A 14571-nucleotide genomic window follows, 5' to 3' on the forward strand; every position below is an offset into this window, starting at 1 on the left:
AAGTAGAAAGGGTGATATTAAAATTTTGAGGAGAAATGAAAACAAAAAATTCATATAAATGATAAATAAAACAAAAAGTTAGTTCTTCTAAAAGCCTAATAAAGTTGAAAAGCTGAACAAATCCAGAAAAAAAAAAAAGAACACAATATAAACAGTAATGTGCTAACGAAACTATGAATACAAAAAATACATGAATATCTTCAAAAATATAAAATACCCAAAGACTAAAGAGAGAAATCTTAAATAACCAATATTGAAAAAGGAAAAAGAGCTAGCTATAAAGGAAGTACTAAAGGAAAAAAAATCCTCATTCTAATGAATTCACAAGCTCTTAAAGAAGAGGTAGTACCCATTCTTCACAAACTATTCTCAGGAAATTAAGAAGAAAGCACCCTACTAAAACTTTTTTATAAGACAAAAATATGCTTAATATCTAAACTAGCAAAAGATAAAATATAGAAAGAAAATTATAGGGCAATTCCACTAATAAATATTGACTCATATTTTTAAAAACAAAATCCTAACAGACTTCAAGAATTTTATTTGAGAAGTCATTCTTCTTGAGCAAATGGGATTTATACCAATAATGTAAAGATGGTTCAACATTAGGAAAACAACACAATCATATTAAAAAACAAAACTTCCCAAACCACATGATCTTATCAATAGATGTATTGACTTTTTTTCCTGTAAAAAGTACTATTTTTTATATGGCATGGCTCTCTGTGAAAGTGAGAAGAGGTATATTTGAATTAACTCTCCAAATAACCCTTTTCCCACAGTAATCTATCTGATGCATATCATTTTTATGTTAAAGAAATCTTCAACATCTATCACCTACCTACCAAAAAGAAGAGAAAGTTTAGTCAAGTATTCAAGACCATCTATAATCTGATTATAATTCACATTTCCAACTGTGTTCCAAATTATTCTCCTTGACATGTTATGCATTCTGGCCAAAGTGAATTATTCACATAATGCCTTCTCCTACCTTTCTGTATAATTCATAAGCCATAACTCATGTTCAAACATACATAATCTACATGCAAGAGGAAATCTTTAAATATCTCTGACTAATTAAAGTCTTCAAGAGCCAGTTTCAAGTGCTAATGCTTCTCAAATCTTTCTCTCATCCCCTTTACCAGACATTTTCTCTTCTCATTTTGAGCCACTCAGTCATGTCAATCAGCATTTGTGTTGAGGCATTATATCAGTAAAAGCTGTGACCTTCTGAGTTCAAATCCATGCTTTGACATTTAAGTGACTTAACCATTAGAGCCTCCGTTTCTTCATCTGTATAATGAGGATCATCATCTTCAAACTAGCAATTTTGTACATTTACTTTGAGAAAAGTGCTTAATAAATATCAATCTTAACTCCTAGAAGTCAAATAGTATACTGCTGTTGCTTTTTACCTATGTATTACCAGGGTGTACTATAAAACTTCACATAAAGAGTTCATTTGAAAACTGTTTAATAGAATTTAGCTATTTAAATAGCCTAACTTGCAAAGAAAAACATTTGCTTAATGGAATTTAGCTGCTTGACAAGAGAAACTATACAAGCTAATAATATTGATAATTAGCTAGATGAAAACCAGAGAATTTCATCAAAATGCAAGGCTACATCTTCAGTAGAAATCTTAACAAAATTGCAATGACAAAGGGCATGAGTTAAAATCAAAATTTTCAAACATAGACTTCCAAGAAGCTTCATTTTCATTAAGCTAAATGAATATTATAAGGCCTCTTAATAACAAACCTGGGTTATTAGAAGGCAATTTCCTATAGTGAAAAGAAAGATTTATTTGTATTCTGAGGACTTGAGTTTGATATTAGGCATGGCTATTTAATATTAATGTAACCTGAAGCAAGTCTATCTCCTCAACTTAAATAAGAAGGTTGAAAGAGAACTCTAAAATTCCTTTCAAACCCTATTAGTGCAACACTTATTTGCAGGTTTATATTTCCCAGCATAATAGTTCAGATGATCACATCTATGCTTGAACTTTCACAAGGAATCCTTAGCAGACAAAAAACATTAAATAGCACTTTAAGGTCTGAAATGTGATTATGTATTACTCTCATTTTAGGCATTAGAAAACAGGCTGAAAGAAGTTAGACAACTTGACTAAGGTCACATACCTAATAAAAGCCTGAGACAATTTAAAATCAGGTTTTTCTGACTTAATATCTAGTGTTCTATCCATTAAGTCACCTCTCTGTCTCTAAAAAATCATAGAAAAATTTGTCACTATTATTTTATATTCCATCTCAGATATAAGTTTTAGGGCAGTTTTTTAAAAATTTAGTAAATGAGAATAAATTTAAAAAGAAGCATATAGTTTGCTTAATATGTTGTAATTCAATCCATTCGTAATCTCATTACATTTTATAAAATATTAAAAACCAAAAGAACTTTAAAAAACATACTGTCATTGCTATTGCTACGACCATGAAGAAGGATAGCACTGCTTCCAAACGAAATACAGAACTTCTTGCCCTTGTTTAAGTGAGAAAGGATACGGATAAACCCTTATACATCTCAAATAAATGACAGATTTATGGTTGTGGAAAGAATATAGATGCCTAAGTTCAGATATGAATAGAATACAAAGATTAATAACTAGCATTAAACAAATATGGTCATGTAGAATGACTTGAAATGAATTTTCAGTGTAAATATATCTCTGATCCATCTATGGCTAATTAGTTCAGAGGTTTGCATCAAAGAGGGTAGAAGTCATGGTTTGATTACCAGATAGATCAGGCAATTTTGTTCTATTCCAAGGACAAAGTTTATAGCACCAAGCCAAGGCTACTCATTTTCAACTCAAACAAATTCACATAATTCAGGAAAAACATATTTAAGTGCTTACTGTATGCAGAACAAGCAGTAGTATAACAGATTTCAAAGTAAAAAAAAAAAAGATAAATGATGTAAGAAATACACAAATAAAATTTTGAAATATGGTATAATGATAATTAAATGGAAAGAAAACTGGACAGCTTTCTTAGAAGGTGACAGAATAAAAATATACAGAAAATAACTCAATAACAAAACTCCCAAAATATACCACATAAAGACATCTAAATTGTTGTTGTTCAGTCATGTCTGACTCTTTATGATTCCATCTGGGGCTTTCCTGACAAATAGAGTGGTTTGCCATTTTTTTCTCCAGTCATTTTACAAATGAAGAAACTGAATCAAATAGGGTTAAGTGACTTGCCCAGAATTACAAAGCTAATATGGCCATATTTGAATACCTGCAAGCCTGACACTACACACTGCATCACCTACGTGCCCTGATAAGTAAATTAAAGGAAGAAAATTCAAAGAAAGGAAACTCAAGGGGCAGCTGGGTGGCTCAGTGGATTGAGAGTCAGGCTCAGAGATGGGAGATCCTAGGTTCAAATCTGGCCTCAGACACTTCCCAGCTATGTGACCCTGGGCAAGTCACTTGACCCCCATTGCCTAGCCCTTACCACTCTTCTGCATTAGAACCAATACCCAGTATTGGTTTTAAGGTTTAAAAAAAAAAGAAAAGAAAGGAAATTCAGAGAAGGAAAAAGTAAAAATAGGAAAGGAAAGGAAGTAGGTCATTGAGTAGCTGATTTCCCCTTATCCCCCAAAAAAAGTAGTGTTTCCCCTTATCCCAAAGCATAGAGCTGAGGACCGAAAGCAAAGGGCTGAAATGGATGCTACCATTTCCTGGCTGGTGGTCCCAACCTATACCTGAATAAGACTGACAACATAATAACAATATAAACTGAATAAGAGCTGACAACACTGTGACACAAGAAGTTAGAGAATCAAGATAAATTTGGAAATAACAGGTGATAGAGCCTTCGAAACCATCAGTAGCAAAATCGTCCCCTAAGTAGAGGTATAATCAAGGATCTTCAACTCCCAGTAAGGGAAGTTGAAAAGATACTATTTCATCGGGATAAGGAATAGTAGAGAGTTTGAGGAAAATATATTGCATAATAAAACTCCTAACACAATTAATAAATGCTGTGGATATGGCATGGATATAAAATATTAGTGAAATCTTAGAAAATCATTTTAATTGCTCTGAAAAGGAATTAAAATTGAATCAAAATGATTATTCTACATGTCTGATATTTGCTAAAATTCATTTATGACTTTAATATTATTTCCTGAATAGGAATTCATCAGAAACGTTCACTATATTATTTCTTGATATTAAAATAAACAAACTATAACACCAACATACATCAGCAAACTGTATAATAAAGTGTCTTCGTTGTCCATCTGAAAAGACAGACAGGACATATTCACCAGGTTTCCCGTGACTCTCTCGAACCAAGAAGTCTCCTTGCTGTTTTAAGAGTTCCTGTGCTTCTATTCTTGGAATTGCACCATGGTACCAGTCCTGCTCCACCAGTGGCTTCTCACTTGCTGATATGCCATCAGATAACTTGAATAAACATTAAAGAGAAAAATAAGTTAGAAGAAATAATGTTGTAAGCTTTTTTCATTAAAGTAAGTAGCAACACTTTATTTGTATTTTCATTGATGGCCTAAAATTTCCATGATAAACATATTATAATTTTCAGAACGAGAATAATTGTTTTACATATTATTTTTTATCTAAACAAAATAAGTTGTAAATAATCTCAGAAGTCATTTATTTCAAATCCCTCACTTTTATAGATAAGGAAACTAAGACCAAAAAAGTTTTAAGTGGTTGGTCCAAAGTCACAAAGTCCTATAAAAAGTAGTAGAGCTGAGATCTAAACTCAGATACTGACTCTAAAATCTGTGTTCTTTCTACTGTACAATGTTGCCTCCATTTTTTAATAGACATTTTCAAAATGGTCATATTTGTGTTTTTTGAAAGATAATTAAAAGAAATCTGATATTTTTCAATATTCTGCTCAGTAAGTAAAAAAATACATGGAAGAATAATACCATTACAGCTGATTTTATTCAGCTGTTTTTACAAAATAATTACAAAATTAGATTTCTATCTTATCAATACAAAATGTATATCAAAGTTATTCATCATAAAACTCATCTTAATTCTACTTCAAAATAAAATTCTATTCATTATTTTTATATATTCAATTCAATTTGTTGCATTGTATATTATCTACATATTCCAAGCTGAAGTCTTCCTAGAAACTACAAATCCCAGGCTTTATCTATAACTGCTTTTAGAGGTGTCATTCCTATGTCTTGTCATGGCTTCACCACTATTTTCATCTCTATCAAGATTTCTTCTATAGTCACCTTTACAATTTGTTTCCATTCTTGCAAAACCACTCCATATTAAAAAAAAAAAAAAAAAAAGTCCTACTTAAGCCCTAAAGGCTTTAGCAATGAAAAATCTCAAAGGTTCCTATTAGACAAAACTTCAGAAATCAATATCAATGGTAAGAAAAGCCTGGAGCACAAAACCCCAGATAAAAAAAGTAAAATGTCTATGTGCTTATAGAGATACAAACTAACATCCTATTGAGATAGTCAAAGCTTGACACCACTTTCTTGACATATCTCTACATGCTGGCAAATAGAGCCTTACATTTTCTTACACAAAGTGAAAGGATTTAAAATTTTCATATATATAATGGAAGTCATGTTGCATAACAGACACAGAACTAGGCTTGAAGCCAAGAAATCTAGGGTTTAAATGACACTTCTAACAAATACTATGTAATTCCAGGTAAGTCATTTAATCATTGTTCCAAGTAACTATAAGACTATAATTTGTAGAGAAAGTGCCTACCTAAGTTTATAGATGGAATTTCCTCATCTAAGAGTTCCCTGTGTCATTGAAATCATGGATCAATATCTATGCCTATCCCTATTTACATATGTGTGTGTGTGTGTGTGTGTGTGTGTGTGTGTGTGTGTGTGTGTGTTTTTTAAGCCAAAACAACTCTCAAAGACTAGACTGGAGAAGATTTGCAGGTTTGTATGAATAGATGGAATCTTGACATTTGGAAGTTATTGATAGATATGAAATAGTTCTGATAGTACCTTTCATTTCCATCCCCACTGTCCTGAGCCATTTTTTCCCTAAATTTTAAGAAATATTCCCAGTGTAGATGAGACAGTTTAGAAAAATACTTTCAGGTACTTAGGATAACTATATGTCTAATCCACAGAGAATAAATCTCTATCAATTATAATATGTAATTAATAGTTATTATAATTATAGTTAAATTCTATAATATATCTAATGAGTGAAAGTTAAAGCTACTTTAAATTAAAATTGAGGAGCATCATGGAAACTTTGAAATTTAAATCACAGAACTGATAAGACAAACTGTGCCTAGAAGACAGCACAGTACAGTGGAAAGAACATTTGATTAGAAAACTTGGATTCAATTCCTAGTTGACGTTAGGCAAGTTAATTTGCCTCTCTGAGACTCAGTTTCCTCACCTTTAAAATGGGGATAATACCTATTCCCTCATGTAATCATTTCTTCACAAAATTCTTACTAAAATAAAAAGATATAATAGAGTAAAAATCCTTTTAAAACTTTGCAGTGAAGCTAAATAAAAGTGTTCTCTTCATAGTACAGGAAGTTAGTTAAGCCTGCTTATGTTCTATGCATTTCTTTTTTTAATTATCATTTTATTGTTTTCTCAATTACATGTAAAAGCAAATTTTAACATTTGGGTTTTTTTTTAATTTTGAGTTCCAAATTTTCCTCCTTTCCTCCCTCATCTCCCCATATCCTTGAAAAGGCAAGCAATTTGATATAGTTTATACATGGCACCACTTCGGATACCTAAAATCAATTAGGATGATTCCCCAAGGGATCAACATTTTCCATCTGAAATGAAAAGTGAAACAAAACTTATATTCATTAGTTACAGCAATATTCAATATAGTATATTATGGACAACAATCTGGAAACTGTACTAAGTAGTTTATGAAATCTTGGTTTTCCAGCTCTAAACATCTTTTAAGGATAGGAAATAGAGTTCATGTTTTCCACAAAGTTCTTCTAATATAAGATTTATCTATTTGGCCTTTAATGAGGTTTTCAAAAAAAGAAATTAACCTAATCTTAGGTACATTTAATTAATGGTTTTGGCCATTTCTTACTGTAAAGGAAAGGTACATGATTTTTTAAAATCCTAAAAACTGCCCTCAATAAGGACTCCACAGAAGATGAAAGTTTGGTGCTATCTACTCTAAATAATACTTCCTGAACATGCAAATGGCTAGATATTGAGGAACCTTGGGCATTTTAAGAATAAAAAAGTTCTAGAATACTTTTTTATACATTTATAATTAATTTTAATTGGATTTACATCTGAACATGAAAGGATTCAACTGAGATTTTAATATATTTCTCTAACTTGATTTTATGGTTCATGATATTTAAGATTTTTCAATTCAATTAAATAAAATTTTCAATTAAACTAAATTATATTTAAGATTTTTACATTTTTAAATTAAAGCACTTAATTTTAAAAAATAATGACAAACAATATTAAACACAATCTAACTCTTATTTTGCAAACACATTGAATTAAAGTAATTTTAATGACTAAAATGTCATAACAGCTCAATCATTCCTTCTATCTACATGATGTTAATTTGTTTGTTCATTTACTCCCTTTTCCCTTTCTATTGTTGTAATTAGTATTTGCTTTATTCTTTTGGTTGTCCTTTTAATCCATCAGTTTTTTAACATATTCACCAAGTACATTTTAAAATAAAAAATTGGGCAAAAAGGTTTTTCTACTTTAAAATAATTTTGATAAACATACTATATGTGCTTAAGGAACAATCAATTGCCTAGAAAAGGATGGGACACTGAGGTTTTTACAGATATTATCTGAAAAACCTGTGATATAAAGTTTAGAGTTCTAAAGGTTTTCAAAATGATTAAAATATGCTACTTTCCCCAAGTTTCAATTAAGTCCAATCCTATTCCAAAAATAATATTTTTTTAAAAGTAGCTATAATGAAAAGATTCAAAGCTCAGACAATAATTCATTATAATAGGTTTTAGAAGAATATGGTCAATAAAAATTATTAAAACAAGTAATTCTGTATAACTTTTTTCTCCTTCTTTGGCAAAGGAATGCAATGTGGTGCAGTGGAAAGAACATTGGACTTAGAGTCAGATACTATGGGTTTGCCTGTTTTTTTTTCTACATACTACCTATGGCATCCTGGGCAAGACACTTAACCTCTCTAGGCCTCAATTTCCTTACCTGCAAAATGAGGGGGCTGGTCTACATGACCTCTAAGGTCCCTTCCAGCTCTAAATCTAAGTTCCTATGAAAAATGTCATAAAAAAAAGAAATCAACATAAGTAGTAATGTTGTAGACTCAGACATGTAGCTGCCTTTGCCATTCTGACCAGACTCTAGGAAGGATAGGAAGAAGTAGTATGGCATAATGGAAAGTGCATAGGTTTTTCTCTCAGAGGACTCATTCAAATTCTGATACTGCTACTTACTATCTCTGTGACATTAGGTATGTCACTTTGATTATTTCCTCATCTTTAAAATAGGAGAGAGGTGGTGGTGGTAAAACTAGATGATCTCTTCCTACTCAACAAATAACAATCCTATGCCTATGTAGATGATAGTACAGACAATTCTAAACAGGAGAGTGAAATATTGAATAAGGAACTTGACTATGACATCTGGTAGCAATTGGACACATAGTAGCAATTTCAGAGTTTGCTTAGATGGATACTTCTTTAATCAGAGCAGCTGCAAAATTTGCAAAACAAAAAGCTGCAATATGAGAGCAAAAATCTTGCTGTCATATTTTAAGAGGGTCAATAAAAAACTATAAAATATTTTAAAATGGATAACCAGGATATTAAAAAGGCCAAAAACAATGGTTAATGGGTTAAGGAAATGTGGCTATTGAATCAAGAGAAGAAAAGATTTAGAGGAAATTTTAATGCTGTGGTCATATATTTCAAGTGCTTCTAAATGAAAAAAAGAATAAAATTTATTCTCTCTCTAAAGGGCAAAAGTAGAACAATTAGGTTAAAGGATCATAGATTTAGAGTAGGAAGGGATCGTAGGGCATCTAGTCCAATACCCTTATTTTTACAGATGAGGAACCTGAGATCTAGAGAGGCCAAACAAACTTGTCTAAGGTCACATAGATAGTAAGCCAGAGCCCAGAGTCTAGCCCAAGTCTTCTGAATCCATATTCAGGGTTCTTTCCAATTGAATAAAATGGAAATGTAACAGATTTAAATTTATGATAAAGAAGAATTTTCTATTAGAAAATTTCTGCTCAAAAACAAAATTAGTGAATTTTCCACCATATTCCTAAACCAGGAAGGAAACTCAATTAGATGACCTCTAAACTTTACTTCCAACTCCATTCTTGCTTGTTATATATATAGCAAGTAAATTATATTTGTCACTTTGGGAACACATAACCACTTGTTTTATTGATTAGTTTCTCTGGAAAAGAAGACTAAATGTCTATCATCCCAATAAATTAGGCTCTTTCCTAGCTAAAACTAAAGGCACAAAGGTGTTGTGCATCTTGGACTGAAGTTTATATGGATTTACACAAAGGAGACGGTTCTACCTCTATTCCTGACCAATTCAGATTTGCTTCTCTATGACCATACTAGAAATATATTTTTTGCAATATTCATCTCAATAGAATTCTTTATATTTTGAAGTTATAATAGATATGTATAAGAAATATTATTCAGCATGCTCGGTCCAGAGTGCTCTTAGAATGTCCACAAGTACCCAAATGTTTATTATCACATATAAAAGAAAAATAAGTTGGAAGAAAACTTTTCTTTTGGACAAAATAACTGACATTTTGCTAGTGATAGAAAAAAAATCCTAGTTTGACATTTAAATAAAAGAAATTTTACTCATCTAAAAACTCTTCTAGTCTTCTGACTAGTTATTTTCTTACTAAGGCTAACTGTCACAAGACAAGGCAGGACGAAGTAGGCAACTAAAGATCCTGGTGAAAACCAGGGAACAAATAAGAAGCAATAATGGACAGCACCAACTTTCTATTTAGGGGATGGGCTAGGTAGCCAGTGCAGGGAGCAAGAGAGATGGAATGAGGAAATATATCATCATTTTATTAGAATGTATGGTGGATCACCAAAAATGTAATAATGGAAAAAATACATTTAATCTTTGTCACAGTTTAATAAAAAAAAGTAAGTTTTCTTTTAAAGGACAACAAATTGCAAAAAGTTAAAGTCTTTAAAATAAAGATCTAAACTTTATAGAAGAGTATGGAAAAACATTCAAGTAAAATTCCCTATGTGATTCAACCAAAGAATCAAATTTCAAAGCTTACACTTAAATAATCATTATTTTTCACTGGATCAATTATTTCTTGGCAGGTCATGAAATTCTAAAATAAGGGGGGGAGGGAGAATCACTTTACTTTTAAAAGTTAATTTCATATAGAATTCTTAGGAAAAAGTTGGAAGGATCTAATTGTCAGACATAATATTAATATTAATAATATTGCAACTCTAGGAATGTGAAGGAATTCCAGATCTAAGAAGAATGAGACTCACAAATCCAAACATATTTAAGGATAAGGAAACCAAACAATTTGGGTAGTGTATGATAATGCAAAATCAAACTACTTGGTTTAATAATTATGTGTATTAAAAAGTAAAATAATTTATAATATTAAATTATTCAAAAGTATGAAAAAATTAAAATATGGACCTTAAAATTTTTAATGAACAGTAAAATTTAGAAAAGGAGGCAAATTGTAGGGCTATGAGGATCTTTCTAAACAAAGTGTCCTTGACACAAATAATAACTAGCAAAAATAATCCCATTATATTCCTATTGTCAACTGGTTCTGTTTTTTTAATTGGTTAAAGAATTTAATTAGTTAAAGAAGTTAATTAGTATGAGACATTAATTTTTCCTATGTAAGTATAAGAGATGAAAACGAAAGCTCGTAAATTAAAAAATTATGTCTAACAGAAATATTAACTAAACTTTTATCAACTTTGTTGCCAAATGTTATTCCTTGTTACAGATATTACCCCCTCTCCTTTAGTCTTTATATGATAATATAATGATTATTTAGTGTATGCCAAGAAGCAAAATTCAAATGCAAAAAATGCTCTAATATAGGGAATATTCTTATAAGCTTAAAAAAAAAAGACAAGATAGAGCACTTCTAGGTCAAGAACAAAAATTACCTTAGATTAGGCAAACTTCACCTTTCTTTGGTTGCCTGTCCTGCAGTATTCTTGTGTGATGAGATACTCTCTAGTGAAATATATTTTCTTTACCTTTCATTGCTTGTCTAATAATTCTGCTGTCAGCAGCATCTTCTGTTTTCCTCTGTCTTCTCTTTTTTTGACTTCTTTTCTTCCCTTATTTATCTCTTTGTTCTATAATTCTTAGCATTTCTCCTCCACTTTCTTTTCTCGTTTCCCTATTATTATTTCAATTAACACTTGCCATACTTTTAATTTCTTAGTCTTCAGCACTCTCCTACCATTGTGTCTATTCTGTATCTACCATCTCCTTTCTTCTGATATATAATATTTCTCTCTTCTTTTTGTTATCCTATAACAATGTCTAAAAGTGTGGCAAAATTAATTACTAAAATTCACCACTTTGGGGAAATAAAGCACTTTTATAATTCAATAATTACACCCAAGTCTATTTCTTAGAATATTATTTTAACTCCATTAATTCAGTACAATATTGATTCTCAGGTAGAAGAAAAAATAGGGACCAATTTGGGATTTCCTAATCAAAGCATATTATCAATCTGATGTGATCTCTGTCAATTACCTTTAAGATCCAGTCAAGATAATAAAAAGATAGCTTTGCTTCCTCAAAGTGAGATAATATTCTGTTAGCCATCCTTTGTTTAGTCTAATAAACTTGAATATGTGTTATATTGCTAATAAAATAAAACTTACTTCTGATGATATAAAAACTAGGCCAATTTTTTGAAGGATGGCTACTCAAGAAAATATTGGATATGGCAGTGATTCATATGATACAAGAAACTTAACTTTTTATCCTCCCTTGTTTCTCATTCTTTGGATCTTAGAGCCTAGGCAAAAAATGTAAATAAAGACCTTGAGAATAATAAAAGACAGCTAACATTTTAAAAAGTACATAATAGTTAACCTGAACTTAATAACATGCCTTGTTAGAGGAAGTACAAGGTATCTCTGCTACTTTCGATGGAGAGCACTAAAAAATACAAGAGGTTTCTTGTGTTATACAAAATAATAACTCCATTTCCCTATACTAGAGTGGAAACTAAATATTATAATACTGCAAATATTATATGCAAAATATCAATATATAAGCTAAGCAAATATTGAAACTGCATTTATAAAAGTAAACAAAATATCTTAATTAAGGGATTATTATGTTTCATACCAGAAAAACACTTTTTTTTCTCCACATTATTACATTAAATTGTAAGACAACAAAAACATAAGGTAAATAACATTCATGTCAATAATGTATAAAGTGAAAGTGCTAATTATAAGGTGCTATCTCACTGGTGTTATCTAATTATTTTTCTAGTTTCTACAGGGCATGTGATGGGTTTGTCAAAAAATGTAGATTCACTAAAGCATTTTTCAAAGGACACTTCCAACTCAGCATTTAAAATATGTCTCCTAAAACAAGAGCAAATTGGCATTATGAGGTAAATCATTTCACCCTTCTGGGTTTCAATTTCTTCATCCATACCATGAAATATAACAAGCTGGTCAATAAAGAATTCATTACAAAAAAAAAAAACTGTAAAACAAACAAAAAATGTCTTTCTATTTAAATAATGCAAGAAAGCATTATGTCACATAATGATCTGAAACAGATTTTATTAAATACAATATGTTTAATTTAAAGTAAACTCTCAATGCTGTCTACAGGAGAGGCTTATTAATTTGTTTCTGCTTCAAATTCTAAGGAGTGCTCTTTGAAAAATTAGGTTTGTGGGGACTTGTCTAGGTTTCTTGTGGCCCGTTAGCTGAATCACATTATTTTAGAGCACCAATCTGAAAGGAACAGCCAATCAGGAAAATAGGAATATCTATTCCTAATCAAATATAATTTATAAATTATATAACCTTAAATACTTTAATCTCATGCTAGCGAATTAATTTATCTAAGTATTAAGTTTCACAGTACTTTAAAAGTTAGCTACAGATTCTAGTTCCATTGCTGGACAGATGAATTTAGATCCTAAGGAAATTACCCAGAAAATTCGTTGTAAATAAGTGTTTGTGTTTGCAATTTTCAAAAAATTTTTTGATGTGAACATTTAACTAAATTTTATACTCCGTTTTGATTATTCAGTTCACTATTCATGTTAAAATACTCTGACATTGGATGTTCATTTATAAATTGTTACACTTTGCTTCACAAACTTTTAAAATTCGTTTTAGTAACAGCAAAAGGCTTGTTTCAAGATATGGTCACCATTTTTATTGATTAAGCTTTTATCCATATGTAGGCAAATAAGGGCAATCACATTTCATAATATTCGAAAGATGATAAATGTCTAACTTCCTAACTACATACCCCTCTTTTTTTCCTACACCTTTTTATTAATAACTAAGTTACTGAGGATGACCTTTGAATGGAAAATGACACAAAAAAGTTTTATAATTTTCTTTGTCTTGATGTTTAGATGAGTACTAAATTAAACTAATTAGTAAGCAGTGATACCTCCATAGAAAATATGTAGTTATAATATCTTAAACAGCTTATCAAGTACTGAAAAAAATTATTAAAAATATAAGTCATCCTGACGTTTTTTATGATTCTGGTATAATCTCCCAGAAAACATTTTTTCAATTAGGCATATGTAGTAGAGTGGCAAAGCTCATAAATATCACATTTTCTTTTGTTTCACGAGTATTTATTTTAAAGAAATATTACATCATAATGGAATTCTGCAACATTCTTCCACTGAATCAGAAACATGTCCACACAAAAATCTTAAGCTTAACTTTTCTTATTCTATGCCTCCTGTTACTTTGTTCTTTCAAATTTGAAAATGTTTACATCAAATAAATGATTTTTAACACTAGACTACTTTCAAAGAAATGAAATGTGCACTGCTACAATTATTCTAGGTTCCTTGTTTCATTTACTTTCAGTTTTCTCAAATAACTTTATTTGATTTTAAAATTTGCCTTAATCTACATAAATGTGTGTGTATATATAGTTGTGTAGTTATGTGTGCATAGTCTGCACACATATTATGTGTATCTATGTGTGTGTGAGAGAGAGACAGACAGACTCCAGAGGTTGTAGTATTCAAATATTTTAAAATTTACTGAACCAATTGTCAGAAAAAATCATCTTATTTTCTTTCTAAAAATTGTCTCCATCTGATAATCATAATATCTACAGTTTTCTTGGCCAGCTCTTATAAATGATTGTGAAACTGAAGAAAAGTTTTCAAATAATTTATGCAATTTTATAAAATATTCATCTTTTAACATTTTATTCATTAAAATATGAGTCTTTTTGGGAGGGGGTACTGTGCTATGATCAATTAAATTATTAAGAACCTCAAATAATTTGAAATAGTACTTTTAAAAATTATTTTACAAC

At 30.3% G+C, this 14571-nt stretch overlaps 1 protein-coding gene across 1 annotated transcript in view; it reads right to left on the reverse strand.

Moving 5' to 3' along the window:
* The window catches only part of FER (FER tyrosine kinase), a 273706-nt gene that overhangs the window by 147207 nt on the left and 111928 nt on the right, over window positions 1-14571 (reverse strand). The window contains exons 11-12 of the mRNA XM_044680270.1: window positions 12139-12186; window positions 4238-4441 (exon numbers count right to left, since the gene is read on the reverse strand). Coding sequence (XP_044536205.1) covers window positions 4238-4441; window positions 12139-12186 — 252 coding nt within the window. The remainder of the gene's footprint in view (window positions 1-4237; window positions 4442-12138; window positions 12187-14571) is intronic.

Source organism: Gracilinanus agilis, chromosome 1, assembly GCF_016433145.1.
Source record: "Gracilinanus agilis isolate LMUSP501 chromosome 1, AgileGrace, whole genome shotgun sequence".
Taxonomy (NCBI): Eukaryota; Metazoa; Chordata; class Mammalia; order Didelphimorphia; family Didelphidae; genus Gracilinanus; species Gracilinanus agilis.